The following is a 19,759-nucleotide window of genomic DNA, read 5'->3' on the forward strand; positions in this document are numbered from 1 at the left end:
TAATGAAGTCCCATTTATTTTTGTTGTTGCAATTGCCATGGCAGTCTTCTTCATGAATTCTTTCCCCAGGCCAATATTTTCCAGTGTTTTCCCTATGCTTTCTTTGAGGATTTTTATTGTTTCATGCCTTAAATTTAAGTCCTTTATCCATCTTGAATCAATTTTTGTGAGTAGGGAAAGGTGTGGGTCCAGTTTCAGTCTTTTACATGTGGATATCCAGTTCTCCCAACACCATTTATTGAATAGGGAGTCTTTCCCCCAAGGTATGTTCTTGTTTGGTTTATCAAAGATTAGGTGGTTATAAGATGTTAGTTTCATTTCTTGGTTTTCTATTCAATTCCAAGTGTCTATGTCTCTATTTTTGTGCCAGTACCATGCTGTCTTGACCACTATGGCTTTGTAGTACAAACTAAAATCTGGTATGCTGATGCCCCCAGCTTTATTTTTATTACTAAGAACTGCCTTAGCTATACGGGGGTTTTTCTGGTTCCATACAAAACGCAGAATCATTTTTTCCAAATGTTGAAAGTATGGTGTTGGTATTTTGATAAGAATGGCATTGAATAGGTAGATTGCTTTGGGAAGTATAGACATTTTAACAATGTTGATTCTTCCCATCCATGAGCATGGTGTGTTCTTCCAATTTGTTAAAATCCTCTGCTATTTCCTGAGGATTTCATAATTTTCTTTATAGAGGTCCTTCACCCCCTTCATTAGGTATATTCCTAGGTATTCCATTTTCTTTGAAACTATGGTGAAGGGAGTTGTGTCCTTAATTAGCTTCTTATCGTGACATTATTGGCGTATACAAAGGCTACTGACTTGTGGACATTGATTTTATATCCTGAAACATTATTGTATTTTTTGATGACTTCTAGGAGTCTTGTGGTTGAGTCTTTGGGATTCTCTAAGTATAAGATCATGTCATCAGCAAAGAAGGAGAGTTTGACCTCCTCTGCTCCCATTTGGATTCCCTTTATTTCCTTGTCTTGCCTAATTCTATTGGCTAGAACTTCTAGCACTATGTTGAATAGTGAAGGTGACAGAGGACAACCTTGTTTCGTTCCAGTTCCAAGAGGAAAAGCTTTCAGTTTTACTCCATTTAGTAAAATATTAGCTGTGGGTTTGTCATAGATAGCTTCAATTAGTTTTAGAAATGTGCCACCTATGCCTATACTCTTCAGTGTTCTAATCAGAAAAGGATGCTGGATTTTATCAAATGCTTTTTCTGCATCTATTGAGAGGATCATATGGTCTTTATTTTTGCCTCTGTTGATATGGTGGATAACGTTTATGGACTTGCGTATGTTAAACCAGCCTTGCATCCCTGGGATGAAACCTACTTGATCATGATGTATGACTTTTTTGATGATAAGCTGTAATCTAATGGCTAGGATTTTGTTGAGAATTTTTGCATCTATATTCATGAGTGAGATTGGTCTGAAATTCTCCTTTTTGGTTGGGTCTTTTTCTGTTTTTGGTATCAGGGTGATAGAATGTGTTTCATAGAATGTGTTGGGGAAGATTCCTTCTTCCTCGATTTTTTGGAATAATTTCTACAATACAGGAATAAACTCTTCCTTGAAGGTTTGATAGAATTCTGGTGTGAAGTCATCTGGACCAGCGCATTTTTTGGTTGGAGGATTCTTTATTATGTCTTTAATCTCAGTACTTGAAATTGGTCTGTTCAGGAGCTCTATTTCCTCCTGGCTAAGTCTAGGGAGAGGGTGTGATTCCAAATATTGATCCATTTCCTTCACATTTAATCTATATTTTTGAGACAAAGTCACTTTATTGCCCTGGGTAAAGTGCTGTGGCATCATAGTTCATAGCAACCTCACACTCTTGGGTTCAAGTGATCCTCTTGCCTCAGCCTCTCTAGGCTAATTTCTTAGAGATAGGTGTTCACTCTTGCTCAGGCTGGTCTTGAACTTCTGAGAGCTCAAGCAATCCAGCCTCGGCCTCCCAGAGTGTTAGTATTACAGGCATCAGCCACTGCGCTCAGCCCTTTTTTCTTTTTAGGAGACAAGGTCTCATTCTGCTTCCCAGGCTGGAGTACAGTCTTGCAATCACAGATCACTACAACCTCGAACTCCTGGGGTCGTGATACTCCTGCTTCAGCCTCCTGAGTCACTGGGACTACAGGCACATGCCACCATACCTGGTTACTTAGTATTATTATTATTATTATTATTATTATTATTATTATTATTATTATCATTGCTATTTTTGTAGAGACAGAGTCTTGTTATGCTCCTCAGGCTGGTTTCAAACTCCTGGCCTCAAGTGATCCGCCTGCCTTAGCCTCCCAGAGTGCTGGGATTACATGTGTGAGCCCCTACACCTGGCTAGGGTTTCTTTTATGAGATAACAAAAATTTTCTGTATTTCATGTGGTTATATAACTCTGTGAATACACTGAAAGCACTGAATTTTACACTTTAGAAAGTATTCCATGAGGAATTTTATGAAGCTATCATCCAATAAATTAGAGTTGAAGTTTACTGGGATAGTATCGTACAAGCGGCAGGTGCAAGCGAAACAACTGATATCCATCCTTAAAAAACTAGTGTGTGGTAAGAGTAAGAGGTGCCTTAACAGTAGAGAATCCTGGCAGATTCCAGGTGACCAAAGTCAACATCAGCAGTGACATGTCACTCTGGCAGCATGTACCCTCGATGTGATGGGACCAGAAGGGTACTTTTATTTCACCTCTGTGGTCCTCCTCTCACAGACTTCCATCACACTGGTCTAATCATGGGAAAAAGTCAGATCCCTACAACAAACATATCCATCTACTCAGGACTCCTCAACACCATCAAGGTCATCACAAACACAAAAAAAATCTGAAAAACTGTCACAGCGCAGAGGAGACAAGATGACTTGATGTCATGTGGAATCCTGGGTCAGAAAAAAGTACATTACAGAAAAATTGAGAATGTGTGAATGAAGTATAAACTTTAGATAGTAGTATTATCAGTATGGGTATATTATTATTAAAAGTACTAATTTAAGATGTAAATAATAAAGGAAAATGGAAGCGGAGTGTATGGAAACTCTTTCTACCATCTTTGTAATTTTTTTGTTAATATAATAAGTTTATTTTTCCTAAGTTTCATATATATACATATATATACACATACACGCACATACAGAGGGTACCAACAAAAGGAATACATATCTTAACAAAGGAAACAACTGTATTAAAACTGTAATACTCAGTATATACTGATAACCAAAGATGAATGCAAATCACATTTGAGCACCACTTGTAATTGTAGAAGTCAAACGTGACTTGGGTATTAGAATTTTAATACGGTTTTTTTCCTTTCTTAAAATGTGTATTCTTTTCTTGCAACCCTCTGTAGACACAGTTTTGGGAGACAGTCTCACTTCGTTGCCCTGGGTAGAGTACAGTGGTGTCATCATAGCTTACTTCAACCTCAAACTCCTGGGTTCAAGCCATGCTCCTGCCTCAGGCTCCTGACTAGCTAGAACTATAGGTGTACACCACTATATCTGGCTAATTTTTTTCTACTTTTTGTAGAGATGGGGTGTCAGTCTTGCTTAGGCTGGTCTGAAATTCCTAGCTTCAAGTGATCCTCCCATTTCAGTCTCCCAGAGTGCTAGGATTATGGACAAGAGCCATAGCATCCAGCCTCTAAAAGTAGTAGTAAAGCCTACTCCCACTCATTTACTTTGATGCAAAAACTCTAAGCAAAATATTAGCAAACAATAGCCGGCAATATATAAAAAGGATAATACAGTATTATCAATGTGAGTTTATACCAGGAAAGCAAAGCTAGCTTAGTAACTCAGTGAGTTAAAAGAAAGGAAAATAAATAAGCCAATCATGTAAATTTACTATATTATTGGAATAAAAAAGTCACAAGAGTATTCTAAAGCATGCACTGTTTAATAAAATCAGTATCTTTTTTTTTTTTTGAGACAAAGTCTCCCTCTGTCGCCCTGGGTAGAGCACCAGTAGAGTACAGCTCACAGCAACCTCAAACTCCTGGGCTCAAGCAATCCTCCTGCCTCAGCCTCCCAAGGTGCCTGCCACAATGCCCAGCTAGTTTTTCTATTTTTGTAGAGACGAGATCTTGCTCTTGCTTAGGCTTGTCTGGAACTTGTGAGCTCAAGCAATCCACCAGCCTCTGCCTCCCACTGTGCTGAGATTACAGGTGTGAGCCACCTCACATGGCCTTAAATTAATATCTTTCCATGATTAAGTTTTTTTTCCAAACTAGGAATAGAATGCAACCTCCTATCCTATGAAGGGAAGCTATGATAAACTGGGCAAATAGCATGTGGCAGTCTTGAAAGCAGCCTTCTGATGAGAGGCAACTCAAGGATGTCTGGTCCCTCTCCTCTGTTTAACAACTAGAAATCTACCCATGTGATTAAAAAGAAAAATAAAAGATGGATGGAAGACATAAAGTCATCACCATTTGCAAATAATGATTATACAAGTAGGAAAGCCAAAAAGAATCTACGGATAATTTATTACAATTAATAAGTGAGTTTAGGGCGGTGCCTGTGGCTCAGTGGGCAGGGTGCGGGCCCCATACACAGAGGGTGGCAGGTTCGAACCCGGCCCCAGCCAAACTGCAACAAAAAATAGCCGGGCATTGTGGCAGGTGCCTGTAGTCCCAACTACTCAGGAGGCTGAGGCAAGACAATCACCTAAGCCCAGGAGTTGGAAGTTGCTATGAGCTGTGATGCCACAGAACTCTACAGAGGGCAATAAAGTGAGACTCTGTCTCTAAAAAAGGAAATAAATAAATGAGTTTAGGAAGTTGGTAGATACAAAGGAAAATTCTTCAACAAATTTACATTTTAAATACAAGTGACTAAAATTTAGAAAATTTTTTGAATAAACCATCTATAATACTTAGAATTAAAGCCAAGAAAAGACATAAAATGTTTCTCCACAGATTACAAATGAGAAATCTCTGAACAAATGAAGACATACACCATACTGAAAAAAAGACTTAGGACCGACAGGGTAACTAGATAACATTAATCAACTGCACATTTCAAAATAGCTAGAAGAGAATCATTAAAATGTTCCTCGAGTAAAGACAGTTCAGTTAATGGATATCCCAATTATCCTGATTTGATTAAATGAATGTAACAAACGATCACATGCACTCCAAAAATATGTATATCTGATTTTTTGTATCAATGAAAAAAAGACCAAGAAAAACAGACCAAATACAATTGTCCCTTGATATCTTCAGGAGATTGGCTACAGGTAATAAAATTGCAGATGCTCAAATCTTATATGAAGTGGCACAGTGTCTGCTCATCTTTCTGTACACTTTACGTCATCTCTAGGTTACTTGTAATACTTAACAAAATGTAAATGCTATACAAATAGTTGTAATGCTGTATATTCTTCATTTTTATGTTCATTATTGTATTGATATTTTTGTTTCCAAAAAATATTTTGGACTAAAGACTGGTTGACTCCACGGATATGGAAACCAAGGATACAGACAGCAAACTGCATTAGAAGTCTGTCAGTTTTCCCTAGTATGATCTACAGATTTACTCATATCCTGATAAAAAATTCCAACAGGTTGCGCAGTACAGTATGAAAGTGATTCTAAAATATACATGAAAATACCAAGAGCAAGAATAGCCGAGGAACTCCTGAAGAACACAGAAATACATGCTTTACTGGACATGATAAATTAAGCTACACATCAGTATTTTACCAAGAACAGATAAACAGATCCATGGATTAGGAGAGAGAGAGAGCAGAAACACACCCACACAGGCACAGTCACTTATTCTAGTACAAAGAAGGCAAGGGCGGGGTCATAGATGGTGGGGGCAAGATGCATTTCAAAAAAAGTCCAGTGAGTTTCAGATCTCGGTGTCAACGAGAAATAGTAAAATATCTAGAGACAACACAGAAGAACATTTCCATGACCCAAGAGTTTGCAAAGATTTTTCTTTGTTTTTGTTTTTTTGAGACAAGAGTGTCACTATGTCACTCTCAGTAGAGTACCCTTGCGTCACAACTCACAGCAACCTCAAACTCTTGAGGTTCTCTTGCCTTAGCCTCCCAAGTAGCTGGGACCACAGGCGCCAGCCACAACGCCTGGCTATTTTTTTCTTTTTTTCGTCATTGTCATTGTTATTTGCCAGGCCCAGGCTGGGTTTGAACCCACCAACTCCAGTGTATATGGCTGGTGCCCTAGCTGCTGAGCTAGAGGGGCCAAGCCTTGAAAGATTTCTTAAACAAGACAAGAAAACTGGAGTGGTGCCTGTGGCTCAGTGAGTAGGACACCAGCCCTATGTACTAAGGTTGGCGGGTTCAAACCAGCCCCGGCCAAACTGCAACAAAAAAATAGTTGGGCGTTGTAGCAGGCTCCTGTAGTCCCAGCTACTTGGGAGGCTGAGGCAAGAGAATCACCTAAGCCCAAGAGCTAGAGGTTGCTGTGAGCTATGACGCCATTGCACTCTACCCATGGCGACAAAGTGAGAGTGTCTCTAAAAAAAAAAAAAAAAGACAAGAAAACCAAAACCATCAAAGAAATGTGTGGACACTAGAAATAAGAATGTCCGTACATCATGAGGACAGTGCACTGTAAGCTGGACAAATATGACAGCAAAGAGCCAGTGGCCCCACAGAGGAAAATGCCCAGGGGCTCTAGCAGCCTTCTCCCTCTCAAATGACAGGGACCAAGCCCCATCTGGCCTCCCTGCACCTGAGAAACTGCTCTCTGCTCACAACCACTCTTCAGCAAGTTAATGATCAGCCCACAGAGAGCTGTCAACACGGCTATTTTAACTATTTTGACCAAAGCAAAAGGGATGCCCTACATAGAAGCAAAGACAGAGATGAGGCAGTTCTCACTTTAAAAAGAAGGAAACAGGGCAGCACCTTTGGCTCAAAGGAGTAAGGCGCCGACCCCTTATGCCGGAGGTGGTGGGTTCAAACCGAGCCCCGGCCAAAAACTGCAAAAAAAAAGGAAACAATGTCTTTTGCAGAAACTTTGATGGGATCTGAGGCCTTTATCCTGCATGAAGTGACTCAGGAACAGAAAATCAAATACCAAACGTCCTCAGCTATAAGTGGAAGCTAAACTCTGGGCATACAGGGCTGTGCAGAGTAGAACAACAGTCACGGGAGACCTCAGAGGTGGGAGGGGCTGAGGGCTGGAAACCCACCTGATGGGCACAGTGTGCACCAGTCAGGTGATGGGTACCTGAAAGCCTGGACCACACCACTGTGTGACAAGACACGTCCATGCAGCAAAACTGTACTGGTGCCCCATAGATCTATTGAAATAAAAAAAAATTAGGCAGTTTGTTTGGCAGGGGTGGAGCAGTTTTGTTCACGGTTTTGATTTTCCATTTAAAAAGGAAGAGATGGGGCCGGACGCAGTGGCTCAAGCCTGTAATTGCAGCACTGTAGGAGGCTGAGGCAGGTGGATTGCTTGAGCTCAGGATTTGGAGACCAGCCTGAATAACAGTGAGACCCTGTCTCTTAAAAACTAGCCAGGCATTGTGGCGGGCACCTGTAATCCCAGCTACTTGGGAGGCTGAAGGAAGAGAATCACTTTAGCCCAGGAGTTTGAGGTTGCTGTGAGCCGTGACACCACAGCACTCTACCAAGGGTGACAAAGTGAGACTCTGTCTCAAAAAATATATAAATAAGTAAGTAAAATAAAATAAAATAAAAAGAGAGAATGAGACCAGAGTCATGCAGGCAGAGACAGCAGAAAGATGTCCTCACCTCGACCAGGGCAAACTTCTCCTCGCTGGTATAGTTGTAGCGGGTGGCGCGTTCGTACTCCTCAGCATTGTCAGGGCAGTCTTTGTTGGAGTACTTGTCAGTGGGGTGCACGAGTTTCCACGAATACTGGTGTGGTCAGAGAGAGCAGAGACACACAGTGAACGTGAATTGCTTGGCTTCTAGTCTTACTCGCACCACAATGGCCAAAGCCAAAAGGTCAGCCTTCTACTGCACTCTGAAAGTCACACAAATGGGCATGAGTGTGTGTGGGCATGCAAACCTACGTGTACGTGTGTACACACACACACGCAGTCCATTTTCACAAAAGGGCAGAACTCACCCCAGCGTGTGACTTCAGGTGTAAGAAACACACCAAGCAAAATGTCCTGGATATTGTGTGTTAAATATCTAAACCTCTAAGTTTTTTATCACCCTTTAAAAAAAAAAAAAAAGAGTTTGCCATTTCAACACTTGTAGCTCAGAGGCTAGGGCGCCGGCCACATATGCCGGAGCTGGCGGGTTCAAACCCAGCCCAGGCCTATCAAACAACAATAATTACAACCACAAAAATAGCCAGGCATTGTAGAGGGCTCCTGTAGTCCTAGCTACTTGGGAGCCTAAGGCAAGAGAATCACTTGAGCCCAAGAGTTTGAGGTTGCTATGAGCTGTGATGCCAGGGCACTCTACCAAGGGCAATGTAGTGAGACTCTGTCTCAGGGAAAAAAAAAAAAAAAAAGAAAGAGTTTGCCTGCTAAATAATCATATAATCTTTCCAATTTGATAACTTCTTTTGATCAAAATAAACGATAGATAGGAAAATTTGTTATCATTTAAGGTATCCAAATATTTTACACGACACCAGAAACAATGTTATTAATGTTCAACAAAAGATACCAACAACTGGAACTCCAAAGAGAAAATGTTTAAAAACGAGAAATTAGGCTCAGTGCCTGTAGCTCAGGAGCTAGGGCACCGGCCATATACACCGGAGCTGGCAGGTTCGAACCCAGCCCAGGCCTGCCAAACAACAATGTGAACTACAAACCAAAAACAGCCAGACATTGTGGTGGGCACCTGTAGTCCCAGCTACTTGGGAGGCTGAGACAAGAGAATTGCTTGAGCCTAAGAGTTTAGGTTACTGTGAGCTGTGATGCCATGGCACTCTACCCAGGGTAACATAGTGAGACTCTGTCTCAAAAAAAAAAAAAAAAAAAGAGAAACTAAAGGCCATCATAATAGCACAAATTCAATTATATCAGAAAGTTGTGAGAGGTGAAGGCTTTTACTGATAACACATAAATGAAATGAACTTTGATGTTTACATACTATATTGACACACATTCTTCTTTCCAGAGTGGAAGATAAAAAACCCATCCCTTCTCAACCCAAAGACCAAAGTTAAAGCAGAAAAAATACCATGGCAACTTCAGGAAGAAAAGCACTTCTAACCAACCACTGGGGTGGCTGTTTTTAGTTGGGATTTCCCCAGGCCTGGCTGAGCTGGCACCTACCACTTCCATGACATGTGCACTCCACTGTGACAGGAGCTGAAGGCCCTGCAGGGCCAAGTCAAAGAGCTTGCGGTACTCCACATCTGTCTTCTGGGCCTCCTGGCGGCCGGACCCTGTCACCACCTGCAGGTAGGCAAATATAGCACCATCAGAAATGGCACAGGTGCGTTTTCCCACCATCCTACACAGCCCACCATAACAATCTATCCCAAAAACACACAGCAAAAATACAAACGGTGTGTGCACAAGACTCTCCCTGCAACAGTGATGTGGCCCACGGAGCCCAGAAAACGGGTGCTCTGGGGTGCCCTAGGAAGAGGAGGTGCTTGCCCACTGCCTGTAGGGATCTCCTGGACGTGGTAGAAGGGAGACATGCACTTAAGTAGAACCACACACCAGGTGCATTTGCTTATATCACTTAAAATTAAGGACATTTATCTACGAGAAGGGAGGGCAGAGGGAAGGGAAAGGCAGTTTAGCTGAATATACTGCTTTTAATAGATGTGACATTAGAACTATGTAAATATTTTATGTAATTAGGACACAGAATTTAAATTAGAAAGAAAAAGCAATCTCTAAAAGTCAAGAGCAAAATGAAACAATGGATGGAATTATATATCCAGATATTGTGAACACTCCCACAGGAGCCCTCCCAAGCACTTTTGAAACATCCTGATTTGGGGATGGCACCTGTGGCTCAGTGAGTAGGGTGCTGGCCCCATATACCGATGGTGGAGGGTTCGAACCTGGCCCCGGCCAAATCGAAACAAAAAAATAGCTGGGTGTTGTGGTGGGCACTTGTAGTCCCAGCTACTCAGGAGTCTGAGGCAAAAGAATTGCCTAAGCCCAGGAGCTGGAGGTTGCTGTGAGCTGTGATGCCACAGCACTCTACCAAGGACGACAAAGTGTAACTAAGTCTCAAAAAAAAAGAAAAAGCATCCTGATTTGATTTAAACTCAAAAGACCAAACAACCTGCAAAACAAATCTTAAAACAATTTCTAGTCACTGTGATTGGTGGTGCTGGTATTGCTACTCTAAGACCAGACTGCTACATAAATCAAACCACACTTGCTAGAGTTATTAAGAACAGGATTTCAGCATGTGAACTAAAAGAAGAACCCTGAAGTGGATTCACTGCAAAATGGCACTCAAAAAAATTAACTCGTTACCTTACTGATGCTAGGGAATAATTACAGTCATCCACGATATAATGTCACTTCCAATGCACAGCACACATGAAGGTGTTCCAATGGGTTATGGTGCAGATGAAAATTCTTAGAGCCAGTGACATACCAATCAGCTTGGTTCTGTGCAGGCCCCTAAGGTAATGGCTGTATGTCTCAGTTTTTAACAAAAAAGTTTAAAAGTAAAAAAAAAAAAAAAATACAGTCAAAAGAGAAAATTCAAATAGAAAGAACTCACAGAATAGTATATAAAATATTTTGTTCAGCTGTACAATGTGTTTGTTTTAAGCTGTTATTACAAGAGTCAAAAAGTTAATAAAAGAAATTTAAAAGTTTATAGGGCGGCACCTGTGGTTCCATAGGTAGGACGCTGGCCCCATATACCAAGGATGGCGGGTTTGAACCTGGCCCCGGCCAAACTGCAACCAAAAAACAGCCGGGCATTGTGGCAGGTGCCTGTAGTCCCAGGTACTTGGGAGGCTAAGGCAAGATAATCTCCTAAGCCCAAGAGCTGGAGGTTGCTGTGAGCTATGAGGCCACAGCACTCTACCAAGGCCAACAAAGTGAGACTCTGTTTCTTAAAAAAAAAAGAAAGTTTATAAAGTAAAAAAGTTACAGTAATTTATTAATGAAAAAAGAAAACTATTTTAAGTAAACTTAATGTGGCGTAAGTTACAGTGTTTATACAGGTACCGCAGTGTACAGTAATGTCACAGGCCCTCCGTTCACCCACGGACTGACCCAAACCACATTCCAGTCCTGTAAGCCCCACTCAGAGCAAGTGCCCTACACAGGTGAACTTAAAAAAAAAAAAATCCCCGTATTTTTACTGCATCTTTTCTGTGTTAGATACGTTTATACACAGACATTTAGCACTGTGTTGTAAGCACCTACAGAATTCAGCAGTCTCATGCCACACAGGGATGCAGCCCAAGAGCAACAGGTGCCACACAGCTAGGTGTATGGCAGGGTGTGCCCTCTGGGTTTGTGCAGGTGCACGAGACCATCAACACCATTGTGTTCACATGACAAGGCTGCCCAAGGACACAATTCTAAGAATATATCCCCATCATTAAGCAACATGTGGCTGTATTTTAAAAGAAGAGGAAATCAAGCTTCTCCTGGAGGACTACACCTCAGAGCAAGGCAGTGCTGCTCCAAGAAGTTGAGAAGGAACAACAGAATTAAAAGGTCATCATTTTGCAGCCATGATGAATTCACAGGCCTAGACACTGGACAATCTGAGTCCCAAGGACACTGGACTCCAGCAGTCACAGCCCAGCTGACCAAGGGCTGAGGGGGAGAGAGGACAGAGAGGGTTCTGACTGGCCTCTGTGCCTCACTACTGATGCACTTGGACCAGAGGGTATGGAAGGCGAGGTGTACAACACTACAGGGCATCTTAAGAGATGTTTGGATCCTGCCTGAGTTAAACAAACATGAAAAACTAGCATTTCTGAATCAGCTAGGGAAATGTGAGCAACGATCAGCTATTCAATACTGAGAGGTACCTGATGATTTTAGGTGTGATAATGACATTATGGTTATGTTTTACAAGAGCCCTATGAGACACATGAGATGTATCTTCAGAGGGAGTGCTACGTTGTCTTGGATTTGCTCCAAATGGACCCAGGCCATGGCGCAATAGCAGTGGTGAAGGGTCTCTGAAACGGGCTGACGAGGGAGCTGAGATGGTACCTGGCCACAGCTGGTCCCTTTCCTTCTATGTTTGAGAATCTTCCTAATGGGAAGTTTAAAAAAAAAAAGAAAGAAAGAAAGAAAAGAAAAGAAAAAAATTGTCCAGAACATGGTGTTGCTGGTCACTGTGTGGTAGTGACCCGACCTGGGGTCTCTGGGGGGCCTCAGTGTCCTGTGCAGGCCGAGCCAAGGACATTTTCTGATTCTCTGAAGGACTCAGACCCAACTGCTATCCCAGCTCAAAACAAATCTTTACCCTCTTGTCAAAAGAGCCTAAGCAACAACCTAAAAATGAAAATTTAATAAAACAACTCTATTTATAATAGCATCAAAAAGAACAAAATACTTAAGAATAAATGTAACAAAAGAATACAACTTGTACTCTAAAGGCAACAAAAAATGGTTGAAGGAAATTAAACAAGGTCTAAATAAATAAAAAGACATCCTGTGTTCATGGTTTGGAACACTTAATAATGGTAAGACAGAAATACTCCACAGATTCAACAAATCTCCATCAAAATTCTAGTTGCTATAATTGGGTAAATGAGGTGAAAGCTATGCTGATTAGTATGATGTAAGCACTCCAATTTGTACAAATAATCAACACACTGAAATTGGCATAAATGTATTTATGATCTATGTACAAAAGACTTAATAAAAATTTTTTTCAAATTGTATATAAATCAGCACATTGTACCTCATCATTGCATAATTGTACACAGCTATGATTTAATAAAAATTAAAAAATAAAAAAAATCAACACCTTGTAAAAAAGAAAAAAAAAAAAATTCTAGTTGCTGGATCAGAGCCCACAGCTCAGTGAATAGGGCACCAGCCACATACACCAAGGCTGGTGGGTTTGAGCCCGGCCCTGGCCTACTGAATAGCAATGACAATTGCAACCAAAAAATGGCTGAGCATTGTGGCGGGTGCCCGTAGTCCCAGTTACTTGCAAGGCTGAAGCAAGAGAATCGCGTAAGCCCAAGAGTTTGAGCTTGCTGTGATCTGTGATGCCACAGCACTCTACCGAGGATGACATAGTAAAACTCTGTCTCTAAATAAATAAATAAAATTCCATTTGCAATTTTTGGCAGAAATCGACAAGCTGATCTTAAAATTTGTATGAAAGTTCAAAAGAGGCTCAGCACCTATAGCTCAAAGGCTAGGGCACCAGACACATACAGTAGAGCTGGTGGGTTGAAATCCAGTCTGGGCCCGCCAAACAACAACGATAACAGCAACCAAAAAATAGCCAGGCATTGTGGCAGAGGCCTGTAGTCCCAGCTACTTGGGAGGCTGAGGCAAGAGGATCACTAGAGCCCAAGAGTTTGAGGTTGCTGTGAGCTGTGATGCCACAGCACTCTCCCCAGGGTGACATAGTGAGTCTCTGTCTCAAAAAAAAAAAAAAAAAAATGTCCCAGCTACTCAGGAGGCTGAGGCAAGAGAATCACCTAAGCCCAGGAGTTAGAAGTTGCTGTGAGCTGTGTGACACCATGGCACTCTACCGAGGGCGATAAAGTGAGACCTGTCTCTACAAAAAAATAAAATAAATAAATAAATAAAATAAATGTATGGAAAAAAAGTTCAAAAGATTCACAGTCTTGGCAAAGAAGACAACACAGTGTTGAGAAGGAACATAGCTGGAAATCTCATGCTTCCCAATTTCAATCTTACCTCAAAGTTGATGCAACCAAGACAGTGTAGTATTGGCTTAAGGACAGAGATATGGACAAAAAGAAGTTAGTAGAGCCCAGAAATAGACCCTCACGACGAAAGTCAACTGATTTTTGATGAGCTGCCTTTACAGAGAAAGAAGTCTTTTCAACAAGTAGTGCAAGAAAAACAGGATATCCATACACACAAAAAAAAAATCAATCTTGGACCCCTATGTCATACTACATGCAAAAATTAACTGAAAATGTACTGTAGATCTAAATTAAGGCTATGACTACAAAACACTTAGAAGAAAACAAGGGAAAATCCTTATGATCTTGTGTTAGGCAATGATTTTTTCACTTTAAATATAAGCAACAAAAGAAAAAATATATGAAATTGGACATCAAAAATTTAAAATTATGCTTCAAAGGATGCTATCAAGAAAGAAAAACTTGGCAAAGTTTTTCAAATATTTGAAAACATACATTGGGTTGGGGACTGGTATCCAAAATATATTAAAAATAAACAACTCAATAGCCAAAAAGGCAAACTGTTAAAACAACAGTAAAGTATGTGAATAGATTTGTTTTTTCGAGACAGAGTCTCACTTAGTTGCCCTTGGTAGAAAGCCATGGCATCATAGCTCACTGCAACCTGAAATTCCTGGGCTCAGGCAATTTTCTTGTCTTAGCCTTCAAGTAGCTAGGACTATAGGCACACGCCACAACGCCTGGCTACCTTTAGAGACAGGGTCTTGCTCTTGCTCAGGGTGGTCTCAAACCTGTGAGCTCAGGCAATCCACCCACCTTGGCCTCCCAGAGGTGAATGGACATTTCTGCAAAGAAGAGATATATAACTGGCCAATGAGCACATGAAAAGATGCTCAACATCATTAGTTGTTAGAGACATGCAAACCAAACCACAACAGATACCTCTTTACATTCACCAGAAGGCAGTAAGACGTGTTGGTGAGGATGTGGAAAAGTCAGAAACCTCAACCTTTGCTGATGGGAATATAAAAAGGTACAGCCACCTTGAGGATGGTCTGGTGCTTCCTCAAAATGTTAGACATAGAGTTTTGATGATTCAGCAATTCCACTCCTCAGTGTCTTCCTGACAAGAAGACCTTTCTGATGTTCACAGCAGCATTATTATCCATAACCCAAATTTCCATCCACTGATGAATAAACAAAATGTGGTACACCCATATAACAGAATATCAAATAGCCATAAAAATAACATACCCACTACCACATAGGCGAACTCTGAAAACAGTACTGAGTGAAGTGGGATTCCATTTGTGTAAAATGTCCACAACAGGCACATCTGTACAGACAGAAAGTCGATCGCCAGTGCTGGAGAAGGGAGGGTGGGGGCAACTGCTAATGGTTCTGGTTTCTTCTGGGGGTGCTGAAAATGCTCAAAAATGGATTGTGGTGATGATTGCACAACTCTGTGATATACTAAAAACCTTCCAACTGTATACTTTCAATGGGTAAATTATGCAGTATGTGAATTATATCTCCACAAATGTTTAAAAAATAAATTGAATAAAGCATTCAAAGGTTGATTTTTTTCCTTACTAACTCAGTTTACTATTATGCCCTGCTCTGAGGGGCGGCAGAGCCCTGATTTCTACCCAAAGACTGTGCTGGCAGAGGTGAGGTGGGGTCTCCACACTGGGGACATGGTGAGTGTATGATGTACCCAGACACCGGTTGTCCCTCTTAACATTAATGCTCCTCCTAAGACCTTCTAGGAACTGACCAGTTCTGTTCCTATGCCCCCAAAGACCCTTTGTTCCTCTCAACTATTTGTAGCACACACCCAGTTGTCCCTTCACTGCCTGACCTGCTAAGATGTGACAAGTGACATTCCACTGCTTCTCTGAGGTCAAACCTGCCCAGCAACTGTCACCACCCTCCTGCCCAGTCCAAATGCCAGCAGTACTGGCTCGGAGCCACTCTGGGCAGGAGGAGAGAATGGAAGTGGCCACAATGAAGAGAAATAGCTGAAGATGTTAACAAATGGAAAAACATACCATGCTCATGGCTGGGAAGAATCAACATTGTTAAAATGTCCATACTACCCAAAGCAATATATAATTTTAATGCAACTCCCATTAAAGCTCCATTGTCATATTTTAAAAATCTTGAAAAAATAATACTTTGTTTTATATGGAATCAGAAAAAACCTCAAATAGCCAAGACATTACTCAGAAATAAAAACAAATCAGGAGGAATCACGCTACCAGACCTGAGACTATACTATAAATCGATAGTGATCAAAACATCTACTTCTCTGTTTTTGTGCTGTTTTGGTACTGGCACAAAAACAGAGAAGTAGATGTCTGGAACAGAATAGAGAACCAAGAGATGAATCCAGCTACTTACCGTTATTTGATCTTTGACAAGCCAATTAAAAACATTCAGTGAGAAAAAAAAAAAAAAAACATTCAGTGAGGAAAAGATTCCCTATTTAACAAATGGTGCTGGGTGAACTGGCTGGCAATCTGTAAAAGACTGAAACTAGACCCACACCTTTCACCATTAACTAAGATAGACTCTCACTGGATAAAAGATTTAAACTTAAGACATGAAACTATAAAAATACTTGAAGAAAGTGCAGGGAAAACTCTTGAAGGAATCGGCCTGGGTGAATATTTTATGAGGAGGACTCCCCAGGCAATTGAAGCAGTATCAAAAATACATTACTGGGACCTGATCAAACTAAAAAGCTTCTGCACAGCCAAGAACATAGTAAGTAAAGCAAGCAGACAGCCCTCAGAATGGAAGAAAATATTTGCAGACTATACCTCCGATAAAGGTTTAATAACCAGAATCCACAGAGAACTCAAACATATTAGCAAGAAAAGAACAAGTGATCCCATCTCAGGGTGGGCAAGGGACTTGAAGAGAAACTTCTCTAAAGAAGACAGATGTACGATCTACAAACACATGAAAAAAAGCTCATCATCCTTAATCATCAGAGAAATGCAAATCAAAACTACTTTGAGATATCACCTAACCCCAGTAAGAGTAGCCCACATAACAAAATCCCAAAACCAGATATTGGCGTGGATGTGGAGAAAAGAGCACACTTCTACACTGCTGGTGGGAATGCACACTAATACGTTCCTTCTGGAAGGATGTTTGGAGAATACTTAGAGACCTAAAAATAGACCTACCATTCGATCCTATAATTCCTTTACTAGGTTTATACCCAGAAGACCAAAAATCACAATATAACAAAGACATCTGTACCAGAATGTTTATTGCAGCCCAATTCATAATTGCTAAGTCATGGAAGAAGCCCAAGTGCCCATCGACCCACGAATGGACTAGCAAATTGTGGTACATGTATACCATGGAATATTATGCAGCCTTAAAGAAAGATGGAGACTTTACCTCTTTCATGTTTACATGGAAGGAGCTGGAACATATTCTTCTTAGCAAAGTATCTCAGGAATGGAAGAAAAAGCATCCAATGTACTCAGCCCTACTATGAAGCTAATTTATAGCTTTCACATGAAGGCTATAACCCAACTATAGCACAAGACTTTGGGGAAAGGGCCAAGGAAGGGGAAGGGAGGGGGGAGGTTATGGTGGAGGGAGGGTAATGGGTGGGGCCACACCTACGGTGCATCTTAGAATGGGTACAGGCAAAACTTACTAACTGCAGAATGCAAATGTCTACATACAATAACTAAGAAAATGCCATGAAGGCTACGTTGAACAGTTTGATGAGAATATTTCAGATTGTATATGAAACCTGCACATTGTACCCCTTGAGTGCACTAATGTACACAGCTATGATTCAACAATTAAAAAAAAATGCTACTTAATTGATAAACCCTCTTAGTCCTCTCTTTTGGGATTCTGATTATGTTCCTCTGGAAAAAAAAAAAAAAAGAGAGAGAAAAAAAGATGCTTTTTATACAGCTGAACAGACATAGGCAATGCTAACTGCCCTGCCTCGCCAATCATCATGAGCGGCAAGATGACGTTTTGGTCTGTGACATGCAGCACATGTGACGGTGGCCCCATAACATTGTATTACAATATCTGATTTTATCATACTTTTATATGTTTAGATATGATCAGGTACCCAGATACTTACCACTGTGTTACAACTCCCTAGAGTATTCAGTACAGCACCCTGTTGTCCACGTGTATAGCTGAGGTGTGCAGTAACCTGTGACATCTAGGTGTGTCACACCCTGGCTAAATCACCCAACAACGTGTTTCTTAGAATGTGTCCCTTAAGTGATGGAAGGCTATATCTGGCTGTATCTATATTATTAAAAGCAACTCGTGTTTAGGTGCAAAATAATACAAGCAACCTCAGGTGCCTGGCGGGTTCTTGGGGGGCGACATGACGTGACTGTGGGTGCACACACCTCACTGTTGCTGTAGCGTGCCAGCTCAGAGATGAAGCGCATGTGGTCCTCTCGGATCTGGAGCATCTGCTCACAGATGTTGTACTGGGGGCTGCTGCTCGAGGATGTGCACGTCCACCTGGTTGTGGAGGGAAAGCACCACGTTACCTGAACCAGGCACAATAATAAGGCTTACCTTGGCAGGGCTGAGGAAACTGAGGGTGTCTGGTAAAGTCAAGAGTGTTTTCTTCTGGCTTTTACAGATAATGTTTGCCAACCCCTGAGACTGAGATGCAATTTCATTTGTCGAAATCATGGGTGAATGGCAACTACAGGTTGGTCACAGGTACGAGAGCTCAGCAAAAGTCAACAAAAGCTTCCTGCGGGACTCTACCAGCACTGTGCAGTCTTCCACAGGACTATGAGCTGTAATTGTGAGCTACAGATCCTTCATGCTGGAGGCTGGCCAACTTCCTCCATTCAGAGCCAGAGAGTAAACACTTCAGGATTTGTGGGCCATAGTGCATCGGTTACATAGTCATCCTGTTCCATTTTTTGACAACCTTTCTTTTAAAAATGTGAAGATTGGCCAGGTGCAGTGGCTCACACCTGTAATCCCAGCACTCTGGGAGGCCGAAGCAGGTGGATTGCTTGAGCTCATGGGTTTGAGACCACCCTGAGAAAAGTGAGACCCCATTTCTACTAAAAATAGAAAAACTGAGACAAGAGGATCACTTGAGCCCAAGTTGGAGGTTGCTGTGAGCTATAACGCCATGACACTCTACCCTGGTTGACAGCTTGAGACTCTGTCTCAAAATAAATAAATAAAAATGTGAAGACCATTCTCAGCTCTAGGGACCCTGCACAAACAGGCCTGGGCTGGTAAGGCCTCCAGATGACATTCCTGTATATGCTGCTCTTATAATTGCAGTCATCCACCCTGCCACCAGGCCTGGTGCTAAGTACCTGCCAGCACACCACTGGGCCCTGAGAACTCTTTTGCACTTCTCTATTCTTGACCAGCACTGCCCAGGAGAAATTCTGGGTGATGAAAACGTTCTCTCTGTGTGCTGTCCAATACAATAGCCACTAACTACTGGACATCTGGCTATTCTGCAAAGGAGATTCAATTTCTAATTGTATTTTTCAATTAATTTAAATATAAATCAGCACATGTGTCAAGGGCTACTACAGTGCACATTCAGTTCCAGAGGGTTAAAAGTGTGGCCTCTAGATGAGGACTTTACAGAATGGTCAAACAAGGCAGCTTCTCTCTCCTCCTACCGTGACTTATTTTCCTCATAGTGGGCACTGGTCTTGATGTATCTTGCTAGTTCTATTTGCATGTCCCCGAACAATGGAACCACCTGGAGTTGCTGTATTCAAAGAAAAAAATAAGATCATTATGCATGTTACCTAAGCACAAAGAAAATGACTAACGCTAACAATTACTTTAGTTGAACACTACCTCTGCAAATCATTCACTACAAAAATTGTAAATGACTTCTACATTCCCTGTGAAAGGAACAAAATATAATTTAAGAACATTAAAAACTTATCAAATGTTAAAATTAACCTA

The 19,759-nt window shown here is 41.3% G+C and overlaps 1 protein-coding gene across 1 annotated transcript in view; it reads right to left on the bottom strand.

Annotated features, from left to right (window-relative positions):
* CYFIP1 (cytoplasmic FMR1 interacting protein 1) overlaps positions 1-19,759 on the bottom strand; it is a 139,247-nt gene that overhangs the window by 50,127 nt on the left and 69,361 nt on the right. The window contains 5 exon segments of the mRNA XM_053582044.1: positions 7,185-7,295; positions 7,753-7,878; positions 9,264-9,386; positions 18,202-18,319; positions 19,465-19,556. Of these exon segments, the coding sequence (XP_053438019.1) occupies positions 7,185-7,295; positions 7,753-7,878; positions 9,264-9,386; positions 18,202-18,319; positions 19,465-19,556 (570 nt within the window).

This window comes from Nycticebus coucang, chromosome 2, assembly GCF_027406575.1.
Source record: "Nycticebus coucang isolate mNycCou1 chromosome 2, mNycCou1.pri, whole genome shotgun sequence".
NCBI lineage: Eukaryota > Metazoa > Chordata > Mammalia > Primates > Lorisidae > Nycticebus > Nycticebus coucang.